The sequence below is a fragment of the Anolis carolinensis genome, unplaced genomic scaffold (assembly GCF_035594765.1).
Source record: "Anolis carolinensis isolate JA03-04 unplaced genomic scaffold, rAnoCar3.1.pri scaffold_8, whole genome shotgun sequence".
Lineage (NCBI taxonomy): Eukaryota > Metazoa > Chordata > Lepidosauria > Squamata > Dactyloidae > Anolis > Anolis carolinensis.
The window spans coordinates 4,536,373-4,560,460 of record NW_026943819.1 but is presented as its reverse complement, the minus strand read 5'-3'; the positions used below and the strand labels follow the sequence as shown (position 1 = coordinate 4,560,460).

Sequence of the window (24,088 nt, the reverse complement as noted above, 5' to 3'; positions counted from 1 at the left end):
CTTCCGCCCCGTGCTTCTCTAAATGTGCCTGTCTCTGTAGTCGAGTCCTGGGCCAGAGCGGCCGGAAGTGGCCTTGCTACTCTCCTCTTCCACCCGGAAGTGGGTCTGGCTGGGCCAGTATCGACGGCTGAGGCGTTGCAGGAGGTCACGGTGAGGCTTCAAAGAAGGAAGGAAAAGGGGAAAGTCTTGCCTCCTGCCTCAGCGCCACCGGGGCCTTGCTTTCGGGTGGAGAGCGAAAGGTAAGCAGGCCCCAACGGCCTCCCTCTCCTCCACTTCCGCCTTGGTTGTCCCTGCTTGATTGACAGGTTGGGCCTCCCTTTTCAGGGGTTCCCCCAAAACTCCAGAGTGGCAACTTCCCATAGAGTTGTAAGAGACCCCCTCCACATCCAGTCCAACCCCCTTCTTTCTGCCAGGCGGGAAGACACAACCAAAACCTTCCCGACAGACGGCCATCCAGCCTCTCTCTTTCTCTCTGTTTCCAAACCTCCAGAGATTTTGGAAAATGGCATTCATAACCTTTTGAAGGAGCCCCGGTGGCCTAGGGGATAAAAGCTTCGTGACTTGAAGGTTGGGTTGCTGACCTGAAGGCTGCCAGGTTCGAATCCCACCCGGGGAGAGCGCGGATGAGCTCCCTCTATCAGCTCCAGCTCCATGCGGGGACACGAGAGAAGCCTCCCACAAGGATGATAAAAACATCAAAACATCCAGGTGTCCCCTGGGCAACATCCTTGCAGACGGCCAATTCTCTCACTCCAGAAGCAACTCCGGTTGCTCCTGACACAAGAAAACAAAAAAAAATTTTTTTGAAAACATAACCAGCTGAAAACATGGTTTTTTAAGTGTGTGCATTTGAAATAACAATAAAGTAGAGTCTCACTTATCCAGCACTCACTTATCCAACGTTCTGGATTATCCAACACATTTTTGTAGTCAATGTTTTCAGTACATTGTGATATTTTGGTGCTAAATTCCAAGGTCCTGCCGGCCCATTTAGCTTGGATAAGTGAGACTCTACTGTATATACATTGTGATATTTTGGTGCTAAATTCGTAAATACAGTAATTACTACATAACATTACTGCATATTGAACTACTTTCTCTGTCAAATTTATTGTATAACATGATGTTTTGGTGCTTAATTTGTAAAACCTAATTTGGTGTTTAATAGGCTTCTCCTTAATCTCTCCTCATTATCCAACATATTCGCTTATCCAACGTTCTGCCGGCCCATTTACGTTGGATAAGTGAGACTCTACTGTAATATGATAGACCCCTCTCATTGACATACTGTCTCCTTGCACTTTATTTTCCCTCCTAACTATCCTACCCCAAACTATCTCAGGTAACGCTTCAACTCTTGCCTTTATTAATGGTCTTGAAATCATGCACTTTTTGACTTGACCACCCCCATTTCATCCATGGATGGTGATGTTTGTTTTTTATTACCTTTCCCCTTACTTGGCCACAATGGTGTTATATTATATTTTGTGTTTTAATTTGTTTTTATATCTGAATGTTACAATGATACTGTTTTTAGTTATTTATATTGGTTTTAACTTGTCACATTTTGTTTCTGTTTTGGGCTTGGCCCCATGTTAGCCACCCCAAGTCCCTTTGGGGAGATGGTGGCTGGATAGAAAAATAAAGTATTATTATTTATTATTACTGTTTTGGGAAAACACCTTTTGGAATGTTGAGAGGAGACATGAAGGAAAAACACGTTTTGAAGGCTGAGAGGAGACATGGTAGCTAGCTATGTATAAATATGTGAAGAAAAGACATAGGGAGGAGGGAGCAAGCTTGTTTTTTGCTGCCCTGGAGACTAGGATGCAATGGAACAATGGCCTTGGCTCAATGCTATGTATCCAGGGATTTGTAGTTTGATGAGACATCAGCATCTTTTGGCTGCAAAGGTGAAAGATCATATAAAACGACAGTACGTATGTTGCCATGGCATTGAATCAAAGCAAAGTGGATTTATTCTACAACATAGATGCATCCCAAGGTTTTCTTTTCCATTAATGGAAGCTCTGGTGCAATATCCCTTTTTTAAAAAAGGGAATTCCAAGCAGACAGCAACTATAATGGCCAAATGACAAAGACTGGACTTTTTTGCCGCTGCGCATTACATTCAGCAGCAAATATTTTCTTTGGTTTCAGAGATTTGGAAATGGAGGTGCGCATTAGATTCAGTGGTGCATGAGACTCGAGTCAATGCAGTATTTCAAAGGCTCTGTCTGTACACCAAAGGTTCCAATGGTGACTGTATGTGTTCTCTCCTCAGAGGGCTTCCTTATGCCAGACCATGCGGACGCCAGCCTGCCCCCAGAGGACAGGGTCCGGGGCCTCGTCCAAATGGGGAGCAATGTGGAGGTGAACGAGGATGTCCCTCCACGGAGGTACTACCGCTCCGGCGTGGAACTCATCCGGATGGCGAACATCTATTCGGAGGAAGGCAACATCGAACGTGCCTTTATATTGTACAACAAATACATCACGTAAGGAACTCGCACTGTTCACTCATTGTAGAAAAGTCTATAATTTGACAGGATAGCCAAGTCTTTTATATTGTAAACCAGTTGGGTCAGCAAAAGCTATTACTGGGATATGGCTCATTTGTGCTGTGAGTTAAATATAATGTTTATTCTGTCTTCCCTCAGTCTTGGTTTTTGAGTAGAGCTGAGGAAGATGGGTGTTGTCTCATCCAGGTAGAGCAAGGGGACCTCAGGGGTTTTCCTAACCTGTCAGAGCATCTCTACTTTAACTTTTGTTGATAATTATGCAAACTTTATTTACAAGAGATGATAGAAATTGGAAGCTTGGCATCTGCTGGATTTGGAACAGAGTCGCCTGGCCTGCAGCTACACTGTAGAATTAACGTAGTTTGACACCACTTGAACTGCCATGGCTCAATGCAGTGGGCTCCTGGAAGTTGTAGTTTCACTGGGTCTTTTGCTTTCTTTGCCAATGAGCACTGGAAAGTCACCAAACTACCATTTCCAGGATTCCGTAGCATTGAGCCATGATAATTCAAGTGGTGTCAAATTGCATTCATTCAGCATCGTAGATGCATCCCTTGTTGTCAGTGGATTGGGGTTCCCTTTTTGACTTGAGAAGAAATTTAACCAGAGAGGGAATGTGCAAAACTTCAGAAAATATGAAAAATAGCCAGAAACAGGACGGTTTCCTTTGGATTTCTGTGAGTTTTCTGGGCTGTGGCCATATTCCAGAAGCATTCCCTCCTGACCTTTCGCCCACATCTATGGCAGGCATCCTCAGAGGTTGTGAAGTCTGTTGGAAACTAGGCAAATATATCTCTGGAATGTCCAGAGTGGGAGAAAGAACTCTTGTCTGCTTGAAGCAAGTGGGAATGTTGCAGTTGACCACCTTGATTAGCATTGAATGACTTTCAGTCTGGGAGAATCCTTTGTTGGGAGGTGTTAGCTGGCCCTGATTGTTTCTTGTCTGAAATTCCCCTGTTGTCTTGAGAGGGAGCTGTGTCATTGACAGGCTGTAGCATTTGTTCCCAAAAGTTGAGGATGTATATTGTGTATGCAGAAGGGCTTTCATGATTGGTGCCCACTGTTGCTGGTCTTAATTCAGAATGGCTTCTTTGTTTATAGCCTGAGGCTGAGTTCTTTCTGTCTTTGGAATGGCGATCATTCATTTTTTTCCGAGTATTCATTAGTTATTGAGCATCTGTGTACATATCTATGAATTAGTCTCCTGTTTTTAATATTGTATGCTTCATGTCGATTTTAATGATTGTTTTTACTGATATTGATGTTTTTATTGGGATAATTGTGTTATTGCTTTGTTATTGATATTTGATTGTTTTATTGGGCAAAGCCCCATGTAAGCCGCCCTGAGTCCCTTCGGGGAGATGGGGCGGGGTATAAAAATAAAGTTATTATATTATTATTATTATTATTATTATTTCTCCCTTCTAATATTTCCATGAAAAGTTCTTCAGAAATCTCAGCCCTAGCACTGTTTTAAAACTATGTTTTATATGAGTAATGTCCTGTTCCAGCTTTTCACTCAAACTTCGCTCTTTACGTTTGCACTGCTGCTAAACTCACTCACCTGCTCTTCCTTCCTTTCTTCCTCAGCTCCCCTACGTTCAGTACATTTTTTCCTGATTAGCGTCTCCTCCAGCCTCCTCCTGGCCCTTCCTCGGCTTTTATGGGCATCGCTGGAGGCCAAAGAGTCCAAAGGACCTGCTCAGTGTAAAACGGGTGGAAGTCTTCCAGCTCTCGCCCCTCTTGGCAGCTTCCCCAGCTTCTTTTAACTAAACAAATGCTCTCACTGCCATTCTGCTGCAGTCTTGGTCACAGTGGCAGACCTGCAGGAAGAGAAAGAGCGCAAGTGCTTCAGAGGCAGCCTGCGTTTCTATTCTGGGAGTCTCCCAGGTGCTGGAGGAATGGTAGACTCCTAGGGTTCGAAGAGACCCTCAAAGGCCATCCAGTCCAACCCCATTTTGCCATAAAGGAAGACACAATATAAGTACTCCCAATTGGATGGCCATTCAGCCTCTGCTTAAAAGCCTCCATGGAAGAAGACTCCGATTTAGCATATTCCACTGTTGAACAGATTTTAATGTCAGGAAGTTATTCTCAGGTTTAGCCGGAATCTCTTCGTTCGCAGTTTGCAATTGTGTCTTAGACCCCTTCTACACTGCCATATAAGACAGATTATCTGTTTTGAACTGGGTTATCTGAGTCTACAAGGAGCCCCGGTGGTGAAGTGTGTTAAAGCACTGAGCTGCTGAACTTGCAGACCGAAAGGTCCCAGGTTCAAATCCCGGGAACGAAGTGAGCACCGCTGTTGCTCCAGCTCCTGCCAACCTAGCAGTTTGAAAACATGCAAATGTGAGTAGATCAATAGGTACCGTTCCGGCGGGAAGGTAACGGCGCTCCATGCAGTCATGCTGGCCACATAACCTTGGAGGTGTCTATGGACAATACCGGCTCTTCGGCTTAGAAATGGAGATGAGCACCAACCCCCAGAGTCAGACATGACTGGACTTAACGTCAGGGGAAACCTTTACCTTTACTATCTGAGTTTACACTGCCATATAATCCAGTTCAAAGCAGATAATCTTTATTTTTATACAGCAGTGTAGAAGGAGCCCTAGTCTATGAAGCAGCAGAAAACAAGCTTCTTCCCCGCCCCCACTGTGACCTCCTTTCAAATATTTAAACATGGCTATTATGGCCCCTCTTAAGCCTTCTTTTCTCCAAGATAAACACCCCCAGCTCCCTCTGCCTCTCCCCATAATACTTAGCTTCCAAACCTTGGACCCTTTTGAATGACCCTCCTTTCCATCTTGTCCGTCTCCTCCTTGAATTGCTTTGCCCAAAATTGGACACAGGGATATTCCAGGGAGGTCTGACCAAAGCGGAAGGGAGTGAGACTACGACTTTGCTTGACTGTAGAGGGCTTGCAGTTCAGGCCCAAATTCTGCATTGTTTTGAGGTTGCTCTGTCCTCCAGTTGCTGCTAGGAACAGCCAAAATGACCCCCAAGTTTGGACTGTGTCAGTCCATTGTTGGTGTGGCCACCCAGATAAAAGTGAGATATAAATCAGTATCACGATGATGATGTTAGGTAGGCTAACTCAGAGGTGCATGTGTATTTACTAAAGGATTCCTAAAATGTGTTGTGTGTGGCCTCATTATTTTTTTAACACCAAAGGAGCATCACAATAAAGTCCTAGTAGGGGATTCAACTTGATAGCCCATGTAGTCTCTTCCAACTCTGATTCTCTGATTCTAAGGCAAGCTCAAAAATGCACTAAGGATGTAGGAGGATAGGGTAGGCAAGCACCTACCCTGGCTTCCTTCAAAAAGCTGCTTAAAACCTGGCTCTTCCGCTGCGCCTTTGGATAACCGAGCCCATAGCTATAGTAGTTGCACAGGCCATCTCTTTGACTCGAAACACTGCACTTTATTCCTCTGCCCCAAAACATCTTAGAATATAAGATGACATCCTCTCCTCCATCCCAGTGGTCTTTTTTTCCCTTTCTTCTTCTCTGGTTCATATGTTATTTGAGTGATTATATTGCTTCTGTTTATGTGATTGTTTTAGTCAATTGTTCTGTTTGTTTTTAATTCTTATAGCGTTTTATAGTGTTTTTAGTGTTTAATTGTACAATGTTTTATGCTGATTTTATATTGGAAACCGCCCTGAGTCCCTTTCGGGAGAGAGGGCGGTATACAAATAAACTTTTACTTACTTACTTACTAGGAGGAGCCCACTTCCTTCTTCAGACCAGTTCCTACCTGGGCTCACATGGATAGTGCTTTGTAGGAACCAGTTTTCAGGAAAGTTACTGTGTTGGTCTCATGTGCACATATTAATTTGCTTGTGTGGATTGTGCTTCAACCCGTCAATTTAGGGCAGAAACAGGAATGCCAGGGCTGTAATCATAATTTTCCAGAAGGAGGCTGAGGGCAGCTCTGGCTTGCAAAGTGTCAAGTTTCCTTTGGGGAAGTAGGTTGAGTTTTGCCAGCAAAACAATGGAAGTTACCCAGGTGCTGTCCCTCTTGGGGTTTTGTAATCTGAAGAATGTGTTCCTCTGGCTCTGGGCGGGGAATGGAGTCAGGTCGAAAATGCTGGTGCTGCAGTCTTGGAGTGGAATGGCCCTTCCAACGCACTGCTTCAGGACAAGGCTGTTTGCTTGCTTCAATTTTGCCAGGATTTTGCACCAGAGATGCTCTTGTCCCAGTGTCGATTTTTGTTGTAGTAGTAGTAGTAGTTGTTGTTTAAAACTAGTTTTTTTGCTTTGATATTCTAATGAAAAAAATTAATCCTTGGTTAGCATTGAAAAGCCTTGCAGCTTCAAAGCCTGGCTGATTAATAATAATAATAATAATAATAATAATGATTTTATTCTTGTACCCCGCCTCTATCTCCCCGCAGGGACTCAGGGCAGCTTACAAATGCAAAACAAGTATACATACATAAAACATCAAATACCGAAAACGCACGAATGAAAAATTAAAACATACGATTAAAATCAAACCATTAATAAGACAAAGTTAAAACGCAGCAATAAAACATAAGGATGGGCTGCCTGGGGAAATTTTTTGTTGGTAGGTGATTCTGCCTGGGGAAATCTTTTGTTGAGAGGTGGTAGTGGCAATGATTGTTTGATGTCTGGAATTTCCCTGTTTCAGTGTTGTTCTTTATTTACTGTCCTGTTTTTAGAGTTTTTTTAAAAATAGAGCCAGGCTTTGAAGCTACAAGGCTTTTCAATGCTAATTGAGGTAATTGATTACAACTTTCACACTTGCCCCCAACAGACAAGAGTTATTTCTCCCACCCTGGACCTTCCACAGATATATAAACCTCACTTGCTTAGTTTCTAACACAATTCTCGTTCACTGTCCCTTACTTCGGTTGTCACATCTCCCTTGTTGTGCTCTCTGTTCCTAGGCTTTTCATTGAAAAACTCCCCAAACACCGCGAATACAAAACTGCTGTCATTCCAGAAAAGAGAGAAACAGTTAAAGTAAGTGACAATCCTGAAAGGAGGGGGATGTTTCTGGCCATCAGGTGTTTCCCTGCCCAGATGCTCTTGTGCCGACATGTGGAAGGCATGTAAAATAACCAGATGCAGTAGTTAAGCCACCCTTGAAATGGCGACAAAGGGACAGGAAACAGCCTTCACAAAGCACCCAACAAGACTTGAGAGTGACAAGAACATATTTAACATGCATACTGCTGTCCAAAATTGAGCTCAGACTTGCTCTGTCACATGCAGGTTTTTCTCCCTCAGCTTGCTCTAATGATTAAGATTTCTTTGGAGAGTATAGAGAATGGGTGAAAGATTTTGAAAACACTTTTAAGGTACAGATAATGAGAAAGAGACTCATACGCACTCTGTGCTAGGAGGCTGTGGCCTTTTCCTTCTGTCTATGTCCTGGCTCATTTGCTCTGTTATTCTTCATGGGCTCCATTCAAAGGGGTTGTGTATTGTGGTAGTCTGACAATATTTCTCAATGCTACATAGTACTACTTTATTGCAATATAGTTTTATAGTACAATATGGTAATACAGTAGAGTCTCACTTATCCAACATAAACGGGCCGGCAGAACGTTGGATAAGCAAATATGTTGGATAATAAGGAGAGATTAAGAAGAAGCCTATTAAACATCCAATTAGGTTATGATTTTACAAATTAAGCACCAAAACATTATGTTATACAACAAATTTGGCACAAAAAATAGTTCAATATGCAGCAATGCTACATAGTAATTACTGTATTTATGAATTTAGCACCAAAATATCACGATGTATTGAAAACACTGACTACAAAAATGCCTTGGATAATCCAGAATGTTGGATAAGCGAATGTTGGATAAATGAGACTCTACTGTATATGAGGCTTATATTGTGCTATGCTAATAATATAATATATTGCATGTACATATAACATGTAAGCCGCCCTGAGTCCCCTTTGGGGTGAGAAGGATGGGATATAAGTACAGTAGAATCTCACTTATCCAAGACTTGCTTATCCAACGTTCTGGATTATCCAATGCATTTTTGTAGTGAATGTTTTCAATATATCATGATATTTTGGTGCTAAATTCGTAAATACAGTAATTACAACATAACCTTACTGCGTATTAAACTACTTTTTCTATCAAATTTGTTGTATAACATGATGTTTTTGTGCTTAATTCGTAAAAATCATAACCTAATTTAATGTTTAATAGGCTTTTCCTTAATCTCTCCTTATTATCCAACATATTCGCCTATCCAACGTTCTGCCGGCCTGTTTACGTTGGATAAGTGAGACTCTACTGTATTGCTCAAAAATAATAAATAAATAATACTATTAATCCTGGCTTGTGCTTCTGTTCCAAAGCAACTTATTCAGTGCCATCTTTATCTCAACCTAGAAACTAAAAGAGGTTGCCTTTCCAAGAGCAGAAGAGCTGAAGAAGGATCTCATAGAGAAGTACAGCAAAGAATATGAAGAATATAGCATACGTCAGGTATTGTCGAATATTTTCATGAATGGAATCACTAGGTTGCTGTGAGTTTTCTAGGGTGTATGGCTGTGATCCAGAAACATTCTCTCCTGAACGCAAGGATATTGAGGGACGCAGTGAAAGACCCAGTGCTTGGCGCAAGATCAGGGGCTTCCTTCCCCTTTGCATTTTTCCAGAGGGGCATGCAAAGCAACGCCTTCCCCTCCCCATGCATCATGGACCTCTGAGTCATTCTGCACACAGCTGAGGCTGCAGATAGTGTACAGACTTTGGCCCCAGGTTGCAGCCATAGAGCGAAGGAACGGAGCCTGGTTGCAGTAAACTTTGTAGTTGTTCTTGAGTCCATTTGGAGCAGTGGAATTCCACATGCCATTAATACTTTTTTAAACAAAGGTTCTTTTTAATGCAATTTTCAGTGTGAGGGTATATCAGAACGTTTACAGAACAACATTTAGACATTTACATCTTTATTTATTTTATTTATTTATTTACAGTATTTATATTCCGCCCTTCTTACCCCGAAGGGGACTCAGGGCAGATCACATTGTATACATATAAGGCAAACATTCAGTGCCCATATACACATAGAACAGAGACAGACGCAGAGGCAATTTAACCTTCTCCTGAGGGGATGTTCGATTCCAGCCACAGGGGGAGCAGCTGCGTCATCATCCACTGCGACGGCACTTCCTCATTCCAACGTTGGCAGGATGATTTTTTTATGGAGTCGTAAATTAGTTAAATTAGCCTCCCCACTTTATAAGTGATACCTTAATTTCCTACTTGATAGATGCAACTATCTTTCGGGTTGCTAGGTCAGCAACGAGCAGGGGCTGTATTTTATTTTTAATTGTCGGGTGCTCACCCCCGAACTCATGACCTCATGGTCAGAGTGATTTATTGCAGCTGGCTGCTCACCAGCCTGCGCCACAGCCTGGCCCCAATCACTTCTGTCCCGCCTTTTTCACCCGAGGGGACTCAGATTCAACTGTAGATTCACAAACAATCTACAGTTACATTGGCTAACAAACAGGCAAAGGGGAAGTAGTGTCACTCAGCATTCACCATTTTGGACTTCAACTTCAATTGTAGAAGTTGAAGTCCAAAATCCTTGGAGAGAGGGCCGAAGTTGGCCCATGCCTATAGAACATCTGACCGGTCTTAGAGCGGCAGGGCAAATGTATTGCAGAAAGGCATCAGAGGAAGTCACTGTCCTCATCCAGCCATTTTTGCCATGCCTTCTCCCCTTTGTTGCAGAAGAAGCAAGAGGAGGAGTTTGCTCGGAGCCTGGCTCTTCAGCAGCAGCTGGAGGAAGAGAAGCAGAGGGTGGCCCTGATGAAGCAGCAGCAGGCTGAGCAGGAGCAGTTCCAGGCCTTTGAGGAGATGATCCGGCGCCAGGAGCTGGAGAAGGAGCGGCTGAGGATCCTGCAGCAGTTTGGGGGGCCGGGGCCAGAGCCTTCTGTGCAGGATGCCCCCCTGATCCCCGGGGCCCCCAGGCCCCCCACGGACCCCCAGGTCCAGCCACCCAGCAGCGGAGGAGGAGTCATCCTGCCCAAACCGCCTGCAGTGGACCGGTCTCTGAAGCCTGGAACCTTGAGCAGCCTGCACAGTGGTCAGTATGCCTTACAAATGAAGCATTGGAAATAACTACCTAATTTCTGGGCAGATATCCCTTTGGAAATAAATGTCAATCATAACCTTATTGAAAAGGAAAAATGATATCCTATCCGTTTGGCAAATGTGAATCTCCATGAACATGTGGAGACCGCCTTGTGAAAACCACTAGTCAAGAAAAACATGACCTTATTAGAAGTCAATCCTTTGAACAAGGGATATTCACAAGCATTCATGTAATGACACACAGGTAACTCAGCTGTGAAACTGAAGAACCATGTCTTTGAACTGCCAAGGACCAAGACATGCCACTACAAAAATATATTTGGTTAGCAGAGGATGGTTGTTTCTTTGAAGCTGAAATTGCAGTTTACCCAAAAGATATACACTCCCTTGAAACCTCTTAGCTTAAAATATGCACTCAAAGATTAAAAAACCAAAGTATTCTTTGGAAAATAACATATCTTGTTTACTCACAAACATCTTGTATTAATTCACCATACAGGCACATTTCTTATTAAAGTTCAGTTATTGATAGGATGTAGTTCTCTGTGTGTGTTGAGTACACAGGGTATTATTCTTAATCAATAGTTCATAGTCTTTAGATATAGTTGTACTCACTGAAGTCTATAAGTCATACTTCTCTACTGAAGTCCAAACAGCAACATGCATCCACCTCCACTGAGGTTTGATGCAAACAGGCAGTCATCTCCACTGAGGAGATAACAGATACTGAATACAAATTGGAGTTCTGAGTCTGAACATGCCCAGTACAATCACATGTCTATAACCCCTCTCACAGCAAAAAGGTATGGTCAGACTGGCAAATCAACATACACATAGTATACAGGTTAGCAAATATATACATCAACAAATAAATAGTGAAAGATTTGGGAGGTTGCTGTTTCCAACAGCCTGGATGCAGATGATTCAATAGGAAATCCTGGCACCTCTTTTGTTGAGCTTCTTCTGTGTCGATGGCAGCAACTGTGGCACACTGTGGCTGGGCTGCTGGGCGATGGAATGGATGGCCCGTTCTGGAATTAAATCAAGATCCTCCCACACGGAGAACTCACAGGCCGTGGAGGTGGCTGGCCGGTGTCGGGGCCTTAGCCCATTCAATCCCTTTGTTTCTCTTCCTCTCCAGATGCAGCCATAGAAGGCCTTCGCCAGGTCATCGTCCCCAGGGAGCTCTGCCATAGATTCCTCCAGCTGGCCGATGCCAACACCGCGAGGGGCATAGAGACCTGTGGGATCCTTTGCGGGAAGCTGGTAGGGAGATGGCAGGGGATCATCAGCATCCCAACGTCGGGAAGCGATTAGAGTGCCTTGTAGCCTGTGCGCCGTATGAGCTTATGATAGAAAACAAGGCAGAAAATCCACAGGATGCTCTAGTCAGGTTACAAAAGTAAAACACTTACTTTAATGGTTGCAGGTAATACATTTCAGATAAAAGAGTAGATGGACATACATATTGAAATACACAAATCAAAGATTAAAATACAGGGGGTGAATTTAAAATTCATGATTCAAACTGACCAGGAACACCTGCCCGTTCCCTCTATCTCTGATTGCAATGGTGTGTCCCATATGGGCCTGCTTCAGCGGTGCCTCTCTTGCTTGCTTTCTCCTCGGTCCAGATGCAGAACGAGTTCACCATCACCCATGTCATTGTCCCCAAGCAGACCGGTGGCCCCGACTATTGCAACACGGAGAACGAAGAGGAGCTCTTCCTCATCCAGGATCAATACAGCTTGATCACCTTGGGATGGATCCATGTAAGTGTTGTTCAGGGTCTCCTTGCAGGGCTTGAATATCTTTGGGCTCAAGCAAGGGAAATGGAAGGCTGTCCGGGACACAGTATTGGGCCATCCCTCTGTCTTCTCTGTCACACATGGATCCTATCACTCGTTTTGCAGCACTGAAACCCTTTGTACTCCTACAATTTAGCTACCATTTAATTCTTGGTCCTCCCACCAATGAAGTCGACTGAATTGTACTTGGTGGTTGATTGATATTATTACTGCTGTATTAACTCTTGTTTTGTCTTACTGTGTTTTTATTTTTTGTATATTGTTCAATGTATTTATGTTGTTGTTTTTGTAAATTGTACCGGTCGGGCCTTGCCCGATGTGAGCTGCCCCAAGTCCCCGTGGGGAGATGGTGGCGAGGTATAAATAAAGTTTCATTATTATTATTATTATTATTATTGACACAACGATGTTGTATGACACAGCAAACAAGATAGACATGCTGGATTTCGTTTCACAAAACCACAAGTCGAACACTTCCCAAGTGTCTAGGACTGTGTGATGTATTTTCGGATGATGCGTGCAGATCCCAGCAGGGTGGCCTTTTGCAGTTGGTAGATCGTAATTTTGTCAATGTCTATTGTTTCCAAATGCCGGCTGAGATCTTTTGGCACGGCACCCAATGTGCCCATCACCACCGGGACCATATTATTATTATTATTATTATTATTATTATTATTATTATTATTATTATTATTATTATTATTATTGGTGGTGGTGGTGGTGGTGGTGGTGGTGGTGGTAGGGTGGAGCACTTGCTTTGTGCTGCAGCATCTGGAACTTCCTGCAGCATTTAGTTTTTTCCAGGGCTGTTTTGCTCTTCCCAGTAGGGATTCTGCATCCAGATGACATTTTCCTCCTGTTTCCAGATGCCTAGCACAGTGGTTCTCAACCTTCCTAATGCCACAACCCCTTAATACAGTTCCTTATATTATTGTGACCCCCATCCATAATATTATTTTGTTGCTACTTATTTTACTACTGTTACGAATCATAATGTAAATATCTGATATGCAGGGTGTATTTTCACTCACAGGACCACATTTGGCACAAATACCTGATACAGTAGAGTCTCACTTAACATAAACGGGCCAGCAGAACGTTGGATAAGCAAATATGTTGGATAATGAGAGATTAAGGAATAGCCTATTAAACATCAAATTAGGTTATGATTTTACAAATTAAGCACCATAACATCATGTTATACAACAAATTTGACAGAAAAAGTAGTTCAATATGAAATAATGCTATGTAGTAATTACTGTATTTATGAATTTAGCACCAAAATATCACGATGTATTGAAAACATCGACTACAAAAATGTGTTGGATAATCCAGAACATTGGATAAGTGAGTGTTGGATAAGTGAGACTACTGTACTCCCAAATTTGAATGCTGGTGAGATTGGGGGGTGGAATTGATTTTGTCATTTGGGAGTTGTAGTCGTTGGGATGTATAGTTCACCTACAATCAAAGAGCATTCTGAACTCCACCAACAATGGAATTGAACCAAACTTGGGACACAGAACTCCCATGACCAACAGAAAATACTGGAAGGGTTTGGTGGGCATTGACCGTGAGTTTTGGTTCAGCCTTCTATACTAAAAGGATTCCTAAGACCGTCAGAAATATGTGACCCCTCTGACACCCCCTTGTGACTCCCAGGTTGAGAAACGCTGGTCTAGCAGGACTGTGGAAGTTGCTCAATCCCAAGCCTTTTCTATTGGTTGTTTTTGCCTCCTCTTTGTCTCTTTACGTGCTCCTCTGGGTGCCTGAACTCCTTTCTCTAAGCACTCAACTGAATTCTGCCATTATTTGAATGCTGAGGATTTGGGGATTGGAGGAAAATCCCCTGTAGTGATTACATTCCTCGAGGGTCATCCCTTTGGTGTCTTTTTCCAGGAAGAGTGGGGCTCAGAGACCTGTCTTGCTAGTGGTCAGCGTTCCCCCTTTCCCCCTTCTGCTTCCTCTTCCTCTAGACGCACCCGACCCAAACGGCCTTCCTCTCCAGCGTGGACCTGCACACGCACTGCTCCTACCAGATGATGCTGGCGGAGTCCATTGCTATTGTCTGCTCACCAAAGTACCAAGAGTGAGTGTTGCGGATATCTCTGCTTGCTAGAAATGCATGCATGTGTTTGTTTTTCTTACTTCGTTAATTAGGAAGAAATTCCTGATTGTCGGAAGAGCTGTTCAGCAGTGGAACTCTCTGGGGAGGCCCTTCTCTCACTCCTGCTGCCGTGCCAAACGCGGTTGATGGGATGAGGGAGAGGTCCTTCTTGGTGGTGACCCCCCAGTTCTGGAACTTCCTCCCGAGAGAAATTAGATCAGCCCCTACCTTGGCCACATTCCGGAAAGACCTGAAAACCTGGTTATTTCAATGTCCTATTGACTAATTCGGCACAATTTGACAGAGTCATTTTTACCTCTACCTATACCCAGCTCCACTTGATTGCTTGCCCATCTTATTAGTGACCTTGCAATATATTGCACGTATATTGCTGTGACTCCAATTTTTGAACATGCCCATTGTGCCCAGCTATTGGTTATGAGTTATTAGTTATTGAGTTTATACTTTTATGATTTTTATGTTTTTATATATTAATTCATTGCAATTGAATGTATCTTATGTTGTTGTATTTTAAAGTTGTTATTACTATTGACACAAAGACATAGTATGACACAGCAAACGAGATAGATATGCTGGATTTGGTATCACAAAATCAGAAGTCGAACACTTCCCAAGCGTTTAAGACTGTGTGATGTATTTCGGATGATGCAGGCAGATCCCAGTAAGGTGGACTTTTGCAGTTGACAAATTGTAATTTTGTCAATGTTTATTGTTTCCAAATGTTATTATTATGCTTGGAAATGTTTATTATTATTATTATTATTATTATTATTACATGCCATATGAAGAACTATTTTCCTTTGGGGTTCTTCTCCCAGGACGGGGTTCTTTAAACTGACAGAGCACGGCATGGAGGAGATTTCTTCTTGTCGGCAGAAGGGGTTCCATCCGCACAGCAAAGACCCTCCCCTCTTCACTGTAAGTATCTGGAGATGCGGCCCAGAGCTTGTTTATCATTCTCTCCTACAAGTCTTGGATCTCCTCTATTGTGGAGAAGAGTCTGCTTGAACTGACTCCGGGGTCATTCCATGCTAAGTGGTCTAAAATTTTAAAAAGGTTCCCAACATCATGTTTATTTATTTTATTTACAGTATTTATATTCCGCCCTTCTCACCCCGAAGGGGACTCAGGACAAATCACATTATATACATATAGGGCAAACATTCAATGCCCATATACACATAGAACCGAGACAGAGACAGACGCAGAGGCAATTTAACCTTCTCCTGAGGGGATGTTCGATTCTGGCCACAGGGGGGAGCAGCTGCTTCATCATCCACTGTGATGGCACTTCCTCATTCCATTCTCACTGCAATAGTTGCTGATCTAGGCCCCCTTATCGGAAGGGTAGTCAGTCCGTGTGCGCACGACACTTAACAAAATGCCATTTTTGGGGTCTAATAAAATTGAAACTAAATGTATAAGAATGGCTAGGAAATTGAAATCCTGGACAGTTTTTTTCTGCTGATTCCGATGAAATTAATTTTAACATTATGGGTGCAAAATCCAGCCAAACAAGTTGATTCAAAGTGGGCACCAGAAGGTGTCGCGACAAATTTGGACCAATATTCAGACTGCAACCATTTCCATGCAAATGAAGATACAGACTTGAAATTTTGACCAAGCATTATGGATATAATACTTCCAAATATGCAATTATCCAGCATCTATAACCGCCCGGCAGGATCTCTTCCAATTTGGCACTTTCGGCGCAAATGGTGAAATCTAACAATGTTCAAAGCCAATTATTAAAAAAGAGTACCTGGATATGCTTGTGAATAGTATCACCTTAAAGAGAAAACGTTGCTCTACAAGACTGATAATGTTTTTGTTTTGCAATGTGACCATTAAGTATCCATTTACTCAGGTCAAAGTATGTTATATATCAGACTGAAACCAGAATCCCCATCACTATAGGGGCCACACTCAATAGCCATGCAGTCACTAGCAGGACCTTGAGGATGCATAAAGCATAATGCAGAAATGCATAAAATATAACATACTTTCCTAGCCATTCTTGTACATTTAGTTTCAATTTTATTCGTTCCCAAAAGTGGCCTTTTGTTAAATGTCGTGAGCACGCTGACTGACTACAGGGGACTAGATCAGCAACAATTTTGCAGTTAGAGACCTCACGTTTTGGGAGATTAACACTAGACTGGCACAACAGTTAAAATTGGAGATCATGATGGTGGGAAGGTTTAGACTACTAGGCCCGGGCTGTGGCGCAGGCTGGTGAGCAGCCAGCTGTAGCCAGCTGCAACAAATCACTCTGACCAAGAGGTCATGCGTTCAATGCCAGCTCGGAGCCTGCGTTTGTCTTTGTCTTCTTCTATGTTAAGGCATTGAATGTTTGCCTTATATGTGTAATGTGATCCGCCATGAGTCCCTTCGGGGTGAGAAAGAAGGGCAGAATATAAATACTGTAAATAAATAAATAAATAAATGTCCTGATTCCTGCTGTGAACCTTCACTTCCTTTCCTAACCCCTTCCTTTAGGGAAGAGCATGGATTTGGGGCTGAAGGACATAACTTGACCCTCTCCCCATTTTCACCTTACAGAATACTCTTAAGCATTTGGGGGCATGCTTTGGGCTCTCTTGTGAGGCTTTTTGGCTCCCAAGGCACCTCTGTTCAGCCCACACAAGCATGAATGATTACTTGCAGAGCTACCCTGTTTCCCCGGAAATAAGACATCCCCAAAAAATAAGACCTAGCAGAGGTTTTGCTGAATTGCTAAATATAAGGCCTCCCCCGAAAGTAAGACCTAGCAAAGTTTTTGTTTGGAAGCATGCCCAACGAACAGAACACCAGAACTTGCAGGATCGGTAAATGCACATACCAGTTGTACATGGAAATAATGGTAATAATATATTAATGTTATATTATTTATATTTATACAGTAGTAACAAGAAATTATTGTCAGGAGTCATAGTTTGTCTGGTTTGGTTATGTTGGTTTGTGATGACAACTACTGTACAGTATATAATAAATGTTCATTTTATTGTTCAACAATAAATGTGAATTCTTCTTCATGGAAAAAACAAGACATCCCCTAAAAATAAGACCTAGCACATCTTTGGTAGCAAAAATAATATAAGACACTGTCTTATTTTCGGGGAAACACGGTATGGCTAGAGGCGGGTGGCCTGAATGTCCAGGCAACAGTGTCTATCTCCTCCTCTTTCTTCTTCTTCCAGACTTGCACCCACGTGAGCATCCTGGAGCGAGACGTGGTGGTTCTGGACCTTCGGTAGATGGACTGCTGTTCCAGCCAGTGACTCTCCTCCTCGGAGCTTCCCAGCAATGATGCCTCCTTGGTGCAGGGATCCCCCAGACTTTGGCCTCCTCCTTGATGTGATGGTCTGGCCCAGTGGCTGCATTTGGGGCTCCCCATGAGTTTGGGTGGCCGGGTGGGGAATCATGGAACTCTAACGTGTGCCAGATGCAACCTCCACCACGTCCGGTTGCTCCCTGAGCTTGTTCCAGTTTCACTCCAGGGCAACGTACGCAAAAACACCCAACCGATTAAAGACATTTAATACACCTGCCTGCAGAAAGTGGCCCCTCAGTCTCCTCTTCCTCCTTGAGAAATCTCCAGAAGAATCCAGTATGGATTTGGAACCATAATGCTCAGCTTTAATGACAACAGCTCCTTTCATTGGTGAGCAGGAAGATGGTATTGTTTGCATTGGTTCTGGAGGACGGTGCTCAAATCAGGGATTTCATCATGAATACTTTTTTTAAAGGTTCTTTTTATTGCAATTTCCAGTGTGAGAGGGTATATTAAAACTTTTACACAAGAATGACATTAGACAGATAGATATACAGATTTTATGCTACTGCATTGGATTCCACAATACAGTAGAGTCTCACGTATCCAACACTCGCTTATCCAACATTCTGGATTATCCAACACATTTTTGTAGTTGATGTTTTCAATAAATCGTGATATTTTGGTGCTAAATTCGTAAATACAGTAATTACTACATAGCATTATTTCGTATTAAACTACTTTTTCTGTCAAATTTGTTGTATAACATAATGTTTTGGTGATTAATTTGTAAAATCATAACCTAATTTGATGTTTAATAGGCTTTTCCTTAATCCCTCCTTATTATCCAACATATTTGCTTATCCAACGTTCTGCCGGCCCGTTTATGTTAGATAAGTGAGACTCTACTGTAGTTACATTGGCTAACAGACAAAGGGAGGTTTTAATAATAATAATAATAATAATAATAATAATAATAATAATAATAATAAGTTTATTTGTATCCCGCCACCATCTCCCCCAGAGGGGACTCAGGGCGGCTCACAGAAATATCAGATACAAAACAATAACTATGTACAATACATCAATAAACAATAACATGCACCAGTTATAATATTTAAACATTGACCAGAAAAATGAAACACACTTACTAAAAACATAGAATTAAAAACAGTGAGGTTATAATGATAGATTAGCAAAGTGCATATTATAAGTTGAGAACTCAAATAAAGTGCCATAGATTCGTTTGAGGTCAGTTTGGGATGAGAGGATCCCTGAGCTAATGTCAAGTACTGGTTTTACTGTATATACTTGAGTATAAGCCTAGTTTTTCAGCCCTTTTTTAGGACTGAAAAAGCTCCCCTCGGCTTATACTCGAGTGAGGGTCCTGGCTGGCTTCTATTCAGGTCAGCTTATACTTGAATATATAGGTATTCAGAGTTGGACAGTCTTATCTTATTAAAGTCTTATTATTATCTTAAATTATAGTTTTATATAAATATTCAAAAACATTTAACCTACTGATGCCTCAAATAATGCAATTTTATTAATATCTATTTTATTTGTGAAATTGACTTGTAGCTGCTGCATTTCCCACCCTCATCTTATACTCGAGTCAATAGGTTTTCCCAGTTTTTGTGGTAAAATTAGGTGCCTCGGCTTATATTCGGGTTGGTTTATACTCGGGTATATACGGTACATTTATACTCAGCATTCACACAGCATTCTTGTCAGTCTGAATTCGGAAGTCCCAGAGTATTATTATTATTATTATTATTTATTATTATGACATAGCAAACAAGATAGATATGCTGGATTTTGTTTCACAAAATCACAAGTCAAACACTTCCCAAGTGTCTAGGACTGTGTGATGTATTTTCGGATGATGCGCGCAGATCCCAATAGGGTGGCCTTTTGCAGTTGGCAGATCGTGATTTTGTCAATGTCTATTGTTTCCAAATGCCGGCTGAGATCTTTTGGCATGGCACCCAGTGTGCCCATCACCACCGGGACCACCTGCACTGGTTTCTGCCAGAGTCTTTGCAGTTCAATCTTGAGGTCCTGATAGCGGTTGAGTTTTTCCTGTTGTTTTTCGTCAATGCGACTGTCACCTGGGATGGCGACATCAATGATCCAAACCTTTTTTCTTTTCCACAACTGTGATGTCTGGTGTGTTGTGTTCCAGAACTTTGTCAGTCTGGATTCGGAAGTCCCACAGTATCTTTGCATGTTCATTTTCCAATACTTTTGCAGGTTTGTGATCCCACCAGTTCTTTGCTGCTGGGAGGTGGTACTTGAGGCATAAGTTCCAATGAATCATTTGGGCCACATAGTTGTGCCTCTGTTTGTAGTCTGTCTGTGCGATTTCCTTACAGCAGCTGAGGATATGATCAATGGTTTCATCGGTTTCCTTGCACAGTCCGCATTTTGAGTCAACAGCTGATTTTTCGATCTTGGCCTGAATTGCCTTTCTCCTGATGTCTTGCTCCTGGGCTGCAAGGATCAGGCCTTCTGTCTCCTTCTTCAGGGTCCCATTCGTGAGCCAGAGCCAGGTCTTCTCCTTGTCAGCTTTTCCTTCAATTTTGTCAAGGAACTTTCCATGCAGTGTTTTGTTGTGCCAGCTGTCAGCTCTAGTTTGTAGTGTGGTTTTCTTGTACTAATTCTTTGTCTGATTCTTTGTTTTTATTATTATTATTATTATTATTATTATTATTATTATTATTATTATGGTCTGCTAATGAGCTCTGTTGCCTCCCAAAATTCCAAATCCCATAATTCTGTAGATTTAGGGAAAGTGTCTTGCACAAAAACACTCTTCCATGCTATCTCCATTCAGGTCCTGTATCCTGCTCTAGTTTCTCCCCAAATTATAAATCCCACCATTCTGTGGCTTTTGACGGTTGTTTTCCCGCTTTTCCTCAGCAAATGGACCAGGCAAGTGTTCCTGAAATGCAGTTTGAGAGCATTGGATGCTTTGTATTATCATCATCATCTCATCTTTTCCCCAATATGAGGACTTTGTGGCTAACAACGTCACCAAAACAACACATTCATTCAAATATGCACATCAAAAGCAAAGCCTTCGTGTCATGAGGCATATAAATATTAAATTTTGCACTTTTCCCCCAATGTATGAACCAGAGCCAGACTCAAGAAGTGTGTTGTCAATGGAGAATGCCTTGGAGCGTCCAGGAACGTGATTCCAGCATGAGAAGTGAATGGAACTCTGTCCATAAAAAGCTGCTTGTCCGAAGCAGAACAATCCCTTCTAGCTGCCTGATTCAGGAGTAAAAGTCATGTGGGTTTTGCTGGGAAGCAATTGGAAGTCAGGCTCCAATAGCTTTGGCTTAGGATCACCATAAGTGGGAAAGCGCCCTGCAAGAAGGGCGGAGAATGCGAGCTTTATTACTATTGCTCCTGGGGATGCGGATACTGCCGGATGGATGGAGGCTTTTGGTGGGATGCCTGGGATGCCACAGCCTTCCTCCTCCTCCTCCTTTGGCCTGTTCTCTGTCATTGGGTTCTGCATTCCTTTCTGGCGGCAGCAAAGGGATGCCCGCCCTGCGCTCAGGAGGAGGAGGAGAGCCAAAGAGATGGATTGGCCGCTTGGGCCAAATACTTCCTTATTAGGCTGCCCCTGGAAGGAGGCCGGTCTTGGGCTCCAGAGCCTGCAAAAGCTGGTTTTCGGAGCCACAAAGAGTTGGGAGGGTCCTCAAAGGCCATCTAGTCCAACCTCCTCCAGCCAGGCAGGACTGGGCAAATGACGCCCTTTTGGGAGAGATTCATTTACCTGCCAGAGTTAAATGTACTAGAATCCTGGGATTTGTTATTCCCAAAGGTCTTTAGCCCTCTGCCCAAGAGTGCAAACTATAACTCCCAGGATTTTATTTATTTATTATTTGTTTACATCACTTTTACCCCGCCTTTCTCCCCGAGGGGACTCAAAGCGGCTTACAATAAATAGGCAAAAATTCAATGCCTAAAAACAATGTAAAAACAACAATTCATATTAAAAAATCTACAAAACAACAATTCATATAAAACGGATACCATTGCAAAATAAAATCACATTATATAAAATTTTAAGCATGTCCAAGGATGCCATAGCATCGAGCCATTGCAGTTCAAGGCTTGTCAAACCAGCATTCATTTTGCAGTGTAGATACATCCAGAGAAGCTAGGGACCTTGTGAAACTACAACTCCCGGGATGCCATAGCATTGGAGCCATTGCAGTCCAAGGAGTGTCAAACCGGCATTCATTTTGCAGTGTAGATACATCCAGAGAAGCTAGGGACCTTGTGAAACTACAACTCCCGGGATGCCATAGCATTGGAGCCATTGCAGTCCAAGGAGTGTCAAACCGGCATTCATTTTGCAGTGTAGATACATCCAGAGAAGCTAGGGACCTTGTGAAACTACAACTCCCGGGATGCCATAGCATTGGAGCCATTGCAGTCCAAGGAGTGTCAAACCGGCATTCATTTTGCAGTGTAGATACATCCAGAGAAGCTAGGGACCTTGTGAAACTACAACTCCCGGGATGCCATAGCATTGGAGCCATTGCAGTCCAAGGAGTGTCAAACCGGCAATCATTTTGCAGTGTAGATACATCCAGAGAAGCTAGGGACCTTGTGAAACTACAACTCCCGGGATGCCATAGGATTGAGCCATTGCAATTCAAGGGATGTCGAACTGGCCTTGATCGTACAGTGGAGATGCTCCCTTGGAAACATGCCTATGGGGCTCCGGAAGGGGACTTTTTGCCCGGAGGAAGGTGTCCAAGGCGTTAATTCCTCGGATCTAGTTTGCAGGGTGGTCATGTGTCCAAAGGCCCCTCCAGGCCACTTCCCTTTGCCCTCCTTGGCCAACACACAGTGCTTTTGCGGCCCTTTTCCTTGCCATTCCCTGGGAAAGCAGCACTCCTTCCTTCCTTCCTTCTTTCCTTTTCCAGCTTTCCCTTAAAAAGGCAACAGGGAGTTTCTCGGCATCTGGTTGGATCCCCAAAGGCATTTGCACTCCATCCTTCCTTTGCCCGGGATTCTTGGCCCGAGAAGAAGGAGAAGGCGAAATCACCCTTGTGCCAAAAGAAGGGCATCTGAGTTGAGGAAGGAAAGGAGAGGAAGGAGGCAGGCCGAGGGTGACTCTACACTGGAATATTAATCCAGTTTGGTGCCTCTTTAACTGCAGGGTGGTTCTCTTGAATCAGAGGGATATCCCATCCGTTCGAAACAGGACCCCGGAGAGCTCCGTCGAGGCCTGGGACTCTTGCAGGATTATTAATGCAATATGTTGTCGAAGGCTTTCATGACCATAATCACAGGGTTGTTGTGTGTTTTCCGCACTCTATGGCCACGTTCCAGAAGCATTCTCTCCTGACGTTTTGCCCACATCTCTGGCAGGCATCCTCAGAGGTTGTGAGGTGTATGGGAAAGCTAAGAAAGAAAGTGTTGTCGAAGGCTTTCATGGCTGGGATCACAGGGTTGTTGTATGTATTCCGGGCTGTATGGCCATGTTCTAGAAGTATTCTCTCCTGACATGGGCGAAACATCAGGAGAGAATACTTCTAGAACATGGCCATACAGCCCGGAATATATACAACAACCCTAAGAAAGAAAGATTTATATATCTGTGGAAGGTCCAAGGTCCCATTGTGCAGTGCTGTGGCGGTCTTGGGATGTGTAGTTTGCACTCTTTGGCTGAAGAGGAGGAGAAAGGCTTTGGCTTTGCATGTATTTACCTGCATAGATGCGCCCACGATTTGCCACACTGGGAAACAAACCAATGCACCCAGAAACTGAAACTCTTCTTTCTTAGAAATAGGATTCCTGGGTCAAGGCTTTGCCTGGCTGCAAAGTAATGCCAATGTCGAAGAGATAAGCAAACACTATAAAGGTTCAAAACATACCAAGAGATGTGTATATTAGAGCATCTTGCAAAGGCCACAGAAATAGTCAGGCCTCTCTGAGTACAGAGCTGTCTTCTTTCTATGTCAAAAAGATAAGCAAACACTATAAAGGTTCAAAACATACCAAGAGATGTGTATATTAGAGCATCTTGCAAAGGCCACAGAAATAGTCAGGCCTCTCTGAGTATAGAGCTATCTTCTTTCTATGTCAAAAAGATAAGCAAATACTATAAAGTTTCAAAACATAAATTGCACTATGTAATTTAGAGCATCATGTACATACAATATTACCTGAGAGTTAACAACAATAATGAAAATAATAAGTACAGTCAACTGTTGTAATCCAC

At 42.9% G+C, this 24,088-nt stretch overlaps 1 protein-coding gene across 1 annotated transcript; it reads left to right on the top strand.

Moving 5' to 3' along the window:
* Positions 1-54: 54 nt before the first annotated feature.
* On the top strand, positions 55-18,107 carry stambp (STAM binding protein). Its single transcript, XM_003228228.4, has 10 exons — positions 55-239; positions 2,285-2,498; positions 7,440-7,515; positions 8,913-9,008; positions 10,263-10,617; positions 11,767-11,891; positions 12,260-12,397; positions 14,410-14,522; positions 15,380-15,479; positions 17,762-18,107. The coding sequence occupies exons 2-10, from the start codon at positions 2,296-2,298 to the stop codon at positions 17,816-17,818; spliced, it is 1,263 nt and encodes a 420-aa protein (XP_003228276.2). The 5' UTR covers positions 55-239; positions 2,285-2,295; the 3' UTR covers positions 17,819-18,107.
* Positions 18,108-24,088: the final 5,981 nt, after the last annotated feature.